Source organism: Canis lupus, chromosome 30, assembly GCF_011100685.1.
Source record: "Canis lupus familiaris isolate Mischka breed German Shepherd chromosome 30, alternate assembly UU_Cfam_GSD_1.0, whole genome shotgun sequence".
NCBI classification, from domain to species: Eukaryota; Metazoa; Chordata; class Mammalia; order Carnivora; family Canidae; genus Canis; species Canis lupus.
The window spans coordinates 9,509,505-9,522,332 of NC_049251.1; the positions used below are offsets into that span (position 1 = coordinate 9,509,505).

General features: G+C 35.0%; 1 protein-coding gene across 5 annotated transcripts in view; it reads right to left on the reverse strand.

The window, feature by feature from the left end:
- Positions 1 to 452: 452 nt before the first annotated feature.
- Positions 453 to 12,828, reverse strand: part of TMEM87A (transmembrane protein 87A) — a 38,194-nt gene continuing 25,818 nt past the window's right edge. For 2 of the 5 annotated variants that reach the window (XM_038580169.1, XM_038580172.1), the window contains exons 13-20: positions 11,779 to 11,887; positions 10,781 to 10,839; positions 9,906 to 10,009; positions 6,464 to 6,537; positions 5,990 to 6,051; positions 5,268 to 5,320; positions 4,518 to 4,548; positions 453 to 1,700 (exon numbers count right to left, since the gene is read on the reverse strand). In XM_038580169.1, the coding sequence (XP_038436097.1) occupies positions 1,659 to 1,700; positions 4,518 to 4,548; positions 5,268 to 5,320; positions 5,990 to 6,051; positions 6,464 to 6,537; positions 9,906 to 10,009; positions 10,781 to 10,839; positions 11,779 to 11,887 (534 nt within the window). In that variant the 3' untranslated portion in view covers positions 453 to 1,658. Of the gene's footprint in view, positions 1,701 to 4,517; positions 4,549 to 5,267; positions 5,324 to 5,989; positions 6,052 to 6,463; positions 6,538 to 9,905; positions 10,010 to 10,780; positions 10,840 to 11,778; positions 11,888 to 12,828 lie in introns of all 5 variants that reach the window. The other 3 variants (XM_038580167.1, XM_038580170.1, XM_038580168.1) reach the window with 2 other exon arrangements.

Genomic DNA, 12,828 nt, shown 5'->3' on the forward strand with positions numbered 1-12,828 from the left:
CTATACACAGTATGATTTTCTTTCTCTAGTCTTAAGTCAACATCTAACCAACCTCAAAAAATATTTGACCAACTATCTTGCTGCATTTTAACTATTTTTCACCTGCTTAGTTTCAGTATGGAAGAACAGATGCACACAATAAATAGTATCACTAGCCTTTTGCTAGTAGGTTAACCTGAGAACATAGTCAATTCTTCATATTGTTCCTTAGAGATACTGCCTACGTGACTTTTTTTGTTAAATCACCACAGCAAACAGCTATAGAGAGAGATTAAATAAATGTAAACACTTTCACTATTGTATGAGTTAGTAAAGATTGCATGATGTGATCACTGGTTTCAACAAATAGTAAGATGATGAAGAACAAAAGCCACATAAGGAAAATTCCCACAAGGGTTTGAGAGGAAGAAGGGTCTGTAGGGACAAGTTTGAAAAAAAATGAGGAAAATACATTAATTTTGTTAAAACTTTTTTATATTAAAAAGTGGCATGAACTTTCTATGTAGAACAAAAATCTTGGGAAGGCAAAATTGGACAAAACCATTAAAACAGAAATATAGTGCTTCAAATGAATCCCATCACCTTGTGATGTCTCTTATAAACAGTCTTTAAATCAACACCAGGTATAAGAACAGTCAATCCTAAAGAATGAGCAGCAGTCCAGGGCCTCCACACTACTTCATGCAGGAAAAACTGTTTCAATTAAGCCAGAAGGACCTGTTTCCTTTGTATTAGCTCCTGCTTAAGCATTACAGTTCCTTTAGCAGGGGGCTCACTCAAAAGCACTGAGATGGAGTGCCTCTCTGCATCTAGTGCAACACCCAGTGAATGGTATTGAAGGCAAACAAAGCATTGCCTAGGATTCTGCAATGCCGCCACCTTTGGAGGCTTACAAAACAGTAGTTAAAAGTTCTGGAGTGTGCACCACATTGCCAGCAATGGGATGTGTCACAATAGCAGATGTCAAGAGTTAAGCTAATATTTCTCTCTAAAGTACATCTGAAATAGAAAAATCTTTAATATACACCATTTGTAAACAAAATTGCACTTGATTTTTTTTAAATGATCTGAATCATACTGTAACAGTTTTTGTACACTCTTCTTTTTGTTTTAAATCGACAGAACCATGGCTCCTTAACTCAGGACTCTTTTTCTCCAAACCACTTCTGCGAGATGTAACCTTGGCTTCTCAGGAAACGGAAAGATAATTAACAATTTCCCCCATCACCTATGTAACTCCCTAAATAAATAAAAATTATAGGCAGTTGCTCCTGGAGATTACATATTATGGTGTTGATGTCATAGTTCTTTAAAAGATGTTAAACTTTTTAGTTGGAAAGATTAAACAATTTAAACATTATAGAAGGCTCAGGAACAACACACATAAGTTGCATAAACATCCATGTCAGGGTGTGGAAGGGAAAGGGGCATCAATGTTGTAAATAAAACACTTGTAGATTTTTCTCATCCTATGAACTTGTTTTCAGCAAGATGTTCTCCTTGTTCTGACACTTCTCACCGGCTCCAATGCACAAAGGTCAAGGAACAGATCAGGTTTCACTGCCTCCTCTAATTCCATGGAGGAGTGTAGAAGATTGACACAGAAGCTGATCTCTTCCCAGATACTGCCCATCTTCAACTGCGTATGTTCTCATTTTTTACTCCATTTTGGACCTTTCAAAGTGTGTGATCATTCGTTCCTAAGGGAAAAAGAAAAAGTTTTTTGTAAGTATTTTAAATGGTCTACATTCCAAATATCTTCTACAAAGATCACACACACACACACACACACTTCCCTCAAGTACTTTTGTTTATGTCCATTAAATATTTAGAAATGGTTCCTAACTGGGGCACCTGGTTAAGCACTCAACTCTTGATTTCAGCTCAGGTTGTGATCTCAGGGCTATGAGACTGAGCCCCAAGTCAGGCTCTGCACTGGGTGTGGAGCCTGCTTAGGATTCTCTCTCTCTCGCCCCCCACACTGCCTCTGATTACACTCTGTCTCATAAAAAAAAAAAAAAAAGGTTCCTAACTATGAAGATTTTGAAACATACAGATGCCCAGGCCTCACCCAAGATTAACTGAACCAAACTCTCCAAGTTTCTGGACATTAAACCACAGATCAAAAGGAAATGTGTATTTTTGAGACAAATAAGATGACTAAACAAATATCTACTTAAGGTTAAACTTTAATGAAAATGTGTACCTCCTCTGATACAAGAATTTAATTTGAAGAAAAAGTCAAGGATGTGAACAAAGATTTAACCAGAAACATTTCTACTGCAAAACTCAAAATCATAACAAAATAGTAGAATGTCCAAAAACGTAGGACTGTATAACAAATTATAGTATACCCTTATAATGAAATATTACATATTCATTAAAATTACATTTGATAAGCTCTAGAGATCTGTTGTACAACACTGTGCATACAGTTAACACTTTGTACTTGAGAAGATTAGGACGGTAGATTTTATGTATTTTCATAATTTTTTTTTTAAAGCATGTTAAAAGGTGGCTCAGTCTGTTGAGAATCCAATTCTTGGTTTTGGCTTAGGTCATATCTCAGGGTCGTGAGCTGAAGCCCCACATCAGGCTCTGCGCTCAGTGGGGAAGCCAAAGAAGATTCTCTCTCCCTTTCTCTCTCAGCCCCCTCTCCCCAATCACACTCTCTTTCTAAAATAAATGAATAATTCTAAAAAAATAATTGTAAAAGGCATGTTAAAAATTATATCTGATTAAAAAATAGTTTTTAGGGGTGCCTGGGTGGTTCAGTTGGTTGACTGCCTTCAGCACAAGTCATGACCCCAGAGTCCTGGGATGCAGCCCCATGTTGGGCTCCCTGGTCAGCGAGGAGCCTGCTTCTCCCTCTCCCTCTCCCCTCCTTCCCACTCATGCTCACTCAAGCACTTGTTCACTCTCAAATAAACAAACAAAATCTTAAAAAAAAATTTATAGTATACCTTTTCAATTAAGAAAATTAACATACTACTAAATTTCTTATGTAATTTTTTACCTTAGAGTTAGTATTTTTCATTTTTACTTCATTTGCTAAAAGTACGTGTATAAATTTATAGTGAACTCTGACAGAACTGTAAATACTTTTTCAATATGAACAATTGCATCAGCTAAACTATCTTTTTCACTTTTTTTCTTAGAACTACTCCTCCTGAAGCTCTCTGGTCTGCTCCATTCTGGACTGGATGCCCTCCAAGACGTTGCCCAGCTATCACTCTCAGAGTTTCTTACGTTATCATCCTGGGATATTAAGATTATCCTTGCCTTTCTGGTACAGCCTTTATTTCCTGGATCCCAAGTCGTTTCTAGTTCTCTAATTTTGTAAAGAACATTTTCTATTACTTTTCTGAGAAAGCACATATAGGATGTTATTTTATTTCCTGAATGACTGAAAACATCTTTATTTAACCCTCATATTGTTTGTGTATTTATTTATGAATGAATGACGGGGGGGGGGGGGGGGGGGGGCAAAGACTCACACAGAGGAAGAAGCAGGCTCTATGCAGGGAGCCCGATGTGGGACTCAATCCCAGGTCTCCAGGATCACACCCTGGGCCAAAGGCGGCACTAAACTGCTGAGCCACCTGGGCTGCCCTCATATTGACAGTTTAGTTGAATATACAATTCTAGTTTGAAAATAATTTTCCTCACAGTTCAAAGACATGGTTCTATTATGTTCTAGCTTCCAAAGATGAGACTGAAGAGTCTGATCAGTTTTGATTTCCGGTCCTTTAAAACTTGTTTCTCCTGTAATTCACTTAAGTTCTTATTCAATTCTAGAAAAGGTTTTCACACAGGAAAATATGAACATATGGGTGCAGTCAATACCACTGAAAACACTATAAAAACCCTGCATTGCCATGAATAGCCTAACAGAGTTCCACAAAGTCAGCCTTCTCTACCTGAAATACAGCAGTGGCTGGAGAGCTTAAGTCAAAGGGAAGCCCTGAGGACAAACTATTAGCAGAAGTCTTCAAGAGGGAGATCTGGGACCTTGCAGAATACACCATAGGAAAGCAAAGTGTTACAAAGAAAGACAGATTTAATTCTGCACAGTACAGTTCTCAATTATTTTATGTCAATGCACAGAACAGCTAAGGAATTTGACATTGTGTGCTATATCACACAGCAGGTCAGTGGGAAATGAACAAATCATTCTGTAGCAGCCAATCCAAAACAATAGTTGGAATCAGGCAGATGCTTTCAAAGGGGTTTCTAAAATCAAGGGAGTCTAGAATAACCTAATACTCAGAACAAAATACATGCCCTCAAATCTGATGTATAACTTAAGAAAAGAAATAGGGGATATGTGTAGAAAGGAAATTTCTTGAATACTTGGGTTCTAATCTTAGTATTTCTATTCTCATCCTTTTTTAACTATGCCAACTATAGTTCTTCAGGGTATTACTGAGTCAAGTAAAATTCCCCTGAACAAAGGACCTATGATTCCCTATTGAATCACCAGACCCACAGTTTATGCACATGACTTGATTACTAACCTCATCTGAATCCAGAAGGGCTGGAAGTGCTCTGCAGAGAGAAAAACACCAAAATGAACAATGTAAAGTCATAAATAGTTCATAAAGGAGAGTGGAATTAGGAATACAATTTAAAGCCTTTTGTATAATTTTTTTTTAAGATTTTATTTATTTATGTATGAGAGACCAGAGAGAGAGAGAAAGAGGCAGAGACATAGGCTGAGGGAGAAGCAGGCTCCATGCAGAGAGCCCAACGTGGGACTCGATCCTGGGTCTCCAGGATCACGCCCTGGGCCAAAGGCGGCACTAAACCGCTGAGCCACGCGGGCTGCCCACCATTTTTATAATTATCTAAGATCTGCATCTTATTAATGGCCATTTCAGGGGAATAAAAGCAAATACAAAAACAGAAAGATTACTGGAGTTGTACAGAAAAAAAAAATTATGTTGCACTGTGACAGGGCCAATATTTAATTAACAATACAACCATGAGAAGGAACTAAAAAGTTCCAAAGAATTATCCCAATGATTTTGGGAAGATGTATATATAGCTAAATCTGTCTAAGCAAAAATGTTATCTGAACAAATAATCCTGATTACTTTTGGTTGTATACTATTCATAATTTTTATTTAACATCCTTTTAACATTTTTAATAGTATTTAATTTAATCTAAGCATTCTCATTAGCATGTTCTTTAGCTCATTCCCTTAAAATAATAAAAGCAATACTAACTGTAATAGGATTCTCATGGTAATGATTCAAAAACTTACACATCTGTCACAGAAGAAGGAACATTCTCTTCTACCCACTTCAAATCATCTTCCTGCTAGGAACATACAAATACAAAGTTGTTACTAAAATGCCCCAAATAATACATGACAAGTAAAGATCTACAGAGGTCTCAAAATTTTTAAATTTAATCTTTTGGGCATTCTGAAGTAGTATACTCACATAACAAATGGGACTGCTAATAATTTAAAAAAACTATACAGTCCAATACTTTAAAAAAACTATATAAGTGAAATATAAAATGCCTTTAAATGCTTTCTCCTCAATAGTCTACTACCTAAGAGTTTGCCTCATGTAAGTTTTGCCCCTTAAAAGTGATATTAAAACTCTAAAACCATTAATGTAGACTGTGTATACAGTTTTTAAAAATAAACAACAAAAAAATTTAAAAAACAGCTAAATGAAAAAAATCCTGATCTTTACTACAAAAAACATCTTAGGTTATTAAAAAAGTTATTAATTTCCACTGATGAAAACAATTAAACAGAATCATCAGACTAATCTGGTACCTTTTCCAGGACATAGTAGCAAACCATCTAGTTAAAGATTACTAGGTATTAGAATCACTGGTTGTCTCTGTTTTTAAAAATGTAAATGTAATATATATTAAAAGATCTTTTTATAAAGCAAGTTTAGTTATGCACAGATTTTAAAAATCATTAAAACAAAAAAAAATCATTAAGACCTGGACATAATTACTTACTGCTTTGTTTACTTTACTATTTCCATTTGGTTCTTGTTTAGTACTTCTCATTTTCATTCCTTCTGTAAAGGGAAAACAAAGTAGGTGGGTTAAGTATATCAGTAGACCAGCAATGATTTCCAACATGGATTCAGAACTTTAAGTTTATTGAAGCTGAATTATAAAACAAATGTTTCTCCATCTTTATGCTAGGAAGTTCAAAGCCAGATTTTTAGCTCTTCCAGTAAGCAAACTGGACATTTAATGTGCAATTATTTACTGAATTTGCCACAGCTTCACCTTAAAATTAATACCCTTATTTTTGCAGTCCCCTAACTATACCACAGACCAAACTGAGACACAGCTATAAAACGGCTGCAAAATAATAAACTGTATCCAACTATCTTGATTTGGATACTCACAATTATACTTGCTCTACTCTATTCCTAAAAACCAGAAAATAATATTTAAAGCACAAATAAAATTTTACACTACCAAAGCTTTCTTTTAGCATAGGTTCTTTTTGTTCATCCTCTTCCTCTTCCTCAGACAATGGTGAAAAGGCAAATCTGAGAAAAGAAAGAAGGAAAAAACTTAGAAAACTATAAAAAATGCTTCACTAACTCAATTTTACAGGCCTTACTACTGAAACTGCAATGAGTCATTCATAAAATTATTTCAGTGAAAACAAAGTAATTCTTCCCCTTTAGAAAGCTCTTGATTGCCTATACAAGCAAGAGAAAGCAGGACAGCATCACACTAATGAGTGCAGGCTCAGCCACGCACTATTTATGACTTGAGAAAAGTTATTCTGTGTCTCAAGTTTTCTCATCTGAAAATAGGGATGATGAAACATTACTCACAGAGGCACAGAGGGTTTTGTAAAAAGTAAACAAATTATTTCAAAAAATGCTTAGAATAATACCTTGTAAGCATTTACAAGCATATGTAATCACACAGAGGGAAGTAAATTCTCACATAATTTAAAATCTCAGTCTGTGAATTTGTACTGGAGACAGAAACCCTGACCTTATATGTACCAGGTAATTTAAAAATCTCAGTTTCCAACTGGGGAGCTGAGAAGATGAAGTCCTCATCTTAAGATAGCTTTCCTTTACAACTTTGAAAAGATTCACCAAAGCAGCTGCCAGAGAATTCTTTTTTTTTTTTACTTGAGAGAGAGAAAGCAGGGAGAGGGAGAGAGGGAATCTTTCAAACAGACTCCCTGCTGAGCGTAGAGCCTGAAAAGAGGCTAACTTCCATCATCCTGAGACTATGACTTGAGCCAAAACTGAGTCAGATGCTAAACCAACTGAGCCACCTAAGCATCTAGACAGGTAATTCTTAGAAAGCTTTAGCTTTGAACTCACTCTGTACTTACTGTTGCCTATATTTTCATTCTACCTTGTTTTTTAAATCTCCCTTTCAATTAAAAAAACAAAACAAAACTCTTTAAAATCTAGGAATAGGGGCACTTGGGTGGCTCAGTTGGTTAAGTGTCTGTCTTCAGCTCAGGTCATGATCCCAGGCTCCTAGGATCGAGCCCCAAGTTGGGTTCCCTGTTCAGTGGGGAGCCTGCTTCTTCTTCTGCCCCTCCCCTCATTTGTGTTCTCTATCTCTCTCAAATAAACAAATGAAATATTTTTTTTAAAAAAGCTAGGAATAATAGGGAATGCACCCATAACCTATTTATTAAAGGAAAACTAGCAAAAATTAATAGTAGATGACAAAGTTAATGATACTAGAGAAGCACTTATTTTAAAGTCAGAATACAATGAGGAGGCCCAGTCTCAATGTCTTGATTCAATATTATACAGGAGGGCCTAGCCAACATAAGAAACAATAATGAGGCAGCAGTAGTATTTGGAAAAGAAGGAATAACACTGTCATTACTTTTGATAATAATTAATCTACTTGGAAAACCTAAAAAATATCAGAACAAAACAATGTAGGAGAGGGTTATGGTTATAATAAATATATAAAAATCAATAGCATTCAAGGGCTTCTGGATGACTCAATCCATAGAGCATGTGACTCTTGATCTCAGGGTCATGAGTTCAAGCCCCACATCAGACATGGAGCCTACTTAAAATTAAAAAAGAAAATCATTAAGGAGGGCATGTGATGTAATGAGCACTGAGTATTATATAAGATTAATGAATCACTGTCCTGTACCTCTGAAACAATACATGTTAACTAACTGAATTTAAATAAAAAAAAAAAAAAAAAAAGAAATATATGCTACATTATGACCCAGTTACTGCAGGTGTTTATTTTCAATAGATATGGGTAAATAAAAGGAAAGTTTTACAAAGCAACATTTAACCTTTTGAATGCATTCTGATATTCTTTCAATTTTAGTTTTAAAAATAAATATTTGTAATCCTATACTCAGTATAAAATGTAATCAAATAACTTATATGTTCTTTTATTAGTTTCAAAAAAGAAGAAAAAATTGATAGCATTTCTACATTTTTGCCAAAGCCACATGCATTATTTTAAAAGGGTGCACCCCTAAATTTTTCAAATATTTCAATAAAAGTTATAAAACATAACTAAAGCAGAGGACTAAAAAATGGGCAAGTGATCCCATATATTCAAGGATGGGAAAAATATATGTAATTTCCCTAATTAAGCTATCAATTCAGTTCCTATCAAAATCCAATAAAGGTTTTCTTAGAATTAAACAAACAAGCTTAACATTTCATTAAAGAGCAAAGATCCAATAACAATGGGCATATTTTTTTTAAAAGAGGATTAAGGGGGAGGGCACATACCAAGACTTAACAGGAAACTAAGATAAAATAGCATACATACTAATGCAGGATCAGAGGGATAGGGGAAAAAAAATAGAGAACCCACAAACAATTCTCGATGAATAAAAGTTCAACTGTAACATTTTGAAAGAAATATAGAGTAACTTTAGACTTCACCTCAAGCCAGGAAAAAAATCTTAAACAAGACACAAAATATACAATACATAAAGAGAAAAAAAATGCCAAATTTGACCCTACACTTTCAAGTTTTTCTATGGCCAAAAACATCACTAAGATGTTCAAAGATAATTAACAAACTAGAAGAAAATATCTGGAATGCTTAAAACAAAATATTGGAATCTAAAATAGATAAGGAATTCTTACACATCAATATAAAAATGATCAATAAGCTGATAAAAAATAATTCAAAGATATAAAAAGCTGATTGACAGGAGAACTAAATGACCAGTAAACACATAAAAGACATAAAAAAGTAATTAAGCCTTAAATGCAACATTTAAAAAATGTTGCCTACACTATTTTTCTCAACTTTTTTTTCAAAGAACACAAACATTAAATGCTTAATAAAATGCTATTTTCATGGGGTAAAAAGATATCATTTATATTCTAAGTCTTTTATTGGTATGTCTGATTATAAAATTAACTGTTCAGTTATTCCACGTCATCCTTTGGTGATATGCTTGAGTAACATAAGCCCTTAACTGTCTGAAACACAAAAAGGAGGCCATGCCAAAGACATGGATATACACAAAATAAAGACAGCCAATTTTTAAATAATTGAGATTTGCCCATAGCTGAACAAAGCAAAATCCCATATAAATTTTTAATTCCAAAGTCTGTCATATAAGTTTTCATTTTCATTATGAAGTGAGCTGGGCTACCGGCTATAAAAATTGTTCTTTCCTTCCCAACACTAGACAGGTAAGATGACTCTCATTACAAGTATCACAATTACCTACTTCCCTTACCTAGTCATATACATACATATTATCAGAAGATGTCAGAACTGACATTGGACAGGAACCCATTCACTGGATTTCAGACCCAGTGAATATTCCTTACACTCCATGACATGGTCCTGACACTGTCACCCATTGAATCACCCCTAACTGATGATATGGTCATTCAATAGTTAGCAATATAAATAAGTGTCCAAGAACCTCTGGTTGTTCGCAGATGGTCGCCAGAGAACCATGATGACGAAGAGGATCATGGAGAACAGCAACCGCCAGATGGCATCATCCACCCAAAGCTCTCGCCAATCCTACCAAAAGGAGAAGTACATTTTTATACATAATGTTAACTCTTACTCCACAAAGCCCTTGGCATAGAACAAGAATCAATTATTCATTCATTCAACTTATATTTACTAGAAGCCTGCTATGTGCTAAGCCCTGTACTAAGTGCTGGGAATTAAAAATGAATGAACACTGTTTCTTCCCTGTAGTGTTTACTGTTGCTGAAGAAAAAGCACCAGCCAAATGGAGGACTTTACTAATGCTTCATTACAGTTCTGAGAATCTTTAGGGAAGAGTTTTTATACAAGGTAAGAGAAAGTAACATTGTTATTTTCTTATAGTTTTCATTTTTGTTTATTTTTAACAGCTTAGCTCTTGCTTCCAAAGAAATGCTACTGGCCAGTCTCTGTGTTCAAATCTTAAGTACATGGCTTCTGCTCAGATTAGCATTATTCATATATACTTCATGTTTAGGACTCTGGATTTGTTAAGAATTTTTTGTTAAGGAAAGACTGGGTTATGAAAAACTGTGATATCATTTATAATGTTCTCTCCCACTACTGGGATATATAGTCAGTCATTTCTCCCATTGTCTGCCAAAAAACCCGCAAGACAAACCTACCTTTACTAAGCACAGTAATAATACAGAATACTCAGGAGGAAGGAAGCATTCTAACCCTCAGAGTGGAGACCTAGCCCTAAATTCTTAAAAGGTGTGAACCTTACCACTGTCATTGACATCACTCTGTAAGTATAAAACAGTACACTATTCATAAATGCATGTGTTTATAACTCACCGACTGACAAGTCACTATCCTGAACTTCATGGTTGTCCAGATGATAAATACAATAGATGCTAACAGGAAATAGAAGACCCGGTCAGAGTATGTATGTTAGTTTATAGCCCCAATTATATTCTCTGATTCTCATCAAGTAGAATCCTACATATCCCTACCTCCCAATACATCACAATCATTTTCTCTCACTTATTTTAACATATTTATTCAACAAAAATTTACTTCACAACTGCTATAAACAAGGCCCACAATATGTACTCTTGCCAACCCTTTCTGTACTTAAACAATAGTTCTGTTTACCATCTGGCTACTTTAGCAACCCTCAGAAGTGGAAAAGAAGAAATACAGCTTTTTCCAGCATTATCAATAATATGACTGTTTTCCCTTTCTTTATCTTTAATATAATATTAATTTTTCTTTGCCTGGTCAGATGGGAAAAAACGTTGACAAAATGATTGTAAAATAAATAGAATTATTGGTTCCAATCATAGGCTAGACCTCCCTATTCCTGGTACACAAGCCAAAAGGCAAGCAAATAAGCCTATGTGGGCTATAGTTTAGCCTAATGTTTATGTTATACATATTTAATGGCATATGTAAGGCAATATAATAGCAATGTTTACTGACCTAAAATTGTTTATTTTAATAAAACTAAATAAGCAAATATTAATGTCTTTTAAAAGAAATCTAAATGCTATAGGACACTAATGCTAACTTGCCTCAAAAAAAAGTCTCAAAAAGAATGGAGATAGGAGAGGGTATATCAAGAATCATTATTATATGTAATCAATTTTCAGCTATTAGAATAAGTGGTTCTCAACTTTTTTGAACCATAGACCCCTCTGAGCATCTGACAAAAGTGAAAGATCCCTTCCCTAAGTGAAACACACAAAACTTTCTATGTAATTTTAGAAAAGCCCACTTATGGCCTTTCAGGTTAAGCATCTTTGTTCTAAAGGAACTGCATTTAAACAGCAGGAAGCAAGTCCCCAGCTTACCTGCCACTGCCAAGATAAGCGTGTTGGTAAAATGTCGGTACAAAGAGAGTTTCACAATGTTCCTCCGAAGTTTTAACAGCTTCATTGTTTGAGTCAAGCTAATAAATATGTGTTTGCAGGTCAAGGAAATCAACATTCAGAAAAACAATAAGCTAGTAAATTAATCCTTATATTTCTTTATGGATCTAGGGTCATAATGACAGAGCCATAGACATTAGGCCTTAAAGCTCTCACTCTCAACCTCACAAACAACAAACACCCCACCATGATCAGTAAGAAAGTCTTCATTTTCAATGAGATTTGAAGACATAACTAGGATAAAATGAGAGTGCAAAAGATACAAAAAAAGAAGAGGAAAAATATAAAGGAGAAATAAAGATAAACTTTCTAGAGAAACAAAGAAAAAGAACCAAATGGAAGAAAATGAAATAAAAATGAGTAAGAGGCAAAGCAGTAGGGTTTAGCATCATCTTCATTCTTCCAGTAAGGTAGTGGCTGTGTTCTCACTGTCCTAGATAATCCAGGCTAGAGTCATACATTCATGACCTCTCAGAGTTCTACACTCAGTCCCCTTGTGCCATGTTAAGGAACCGGCCATCAGCTGCCTAAATTAAAAGGACCATACAATTACAACTGGTTGAGAGTCCCAGGCAGTTAGGCTCTTAAAGCAACAACTCTCTATTTTCAAATCATTCTCTCAAGTAGAAGTTGCTGCACAAAGATAGGAGAGAACTAATGACTAATGATAGGTATCTGCTCTTATGTTCAATTTTCAGAATTAGGGGCAGATATGAAAGTGAGCTGGAGCTCACTCACGTCCTTCAATAAAGCCCTAGCTGCTGCCTAATTATTGGGTCATCTTCCTGTATGGTCCAGTCCCTCTCTCAACTCCTCTCAATATGCATAGTAGAGGTTCACAATAATACTGACTTAGAAAAGCTTTGGCCAATTTGACCTAGGACATTTCAATTTCAAACATTTTTGATATATGAAAATCCCCTCAAATTCACATAATTACAATTTATTTACACTCAGCTTTATATAATAGTC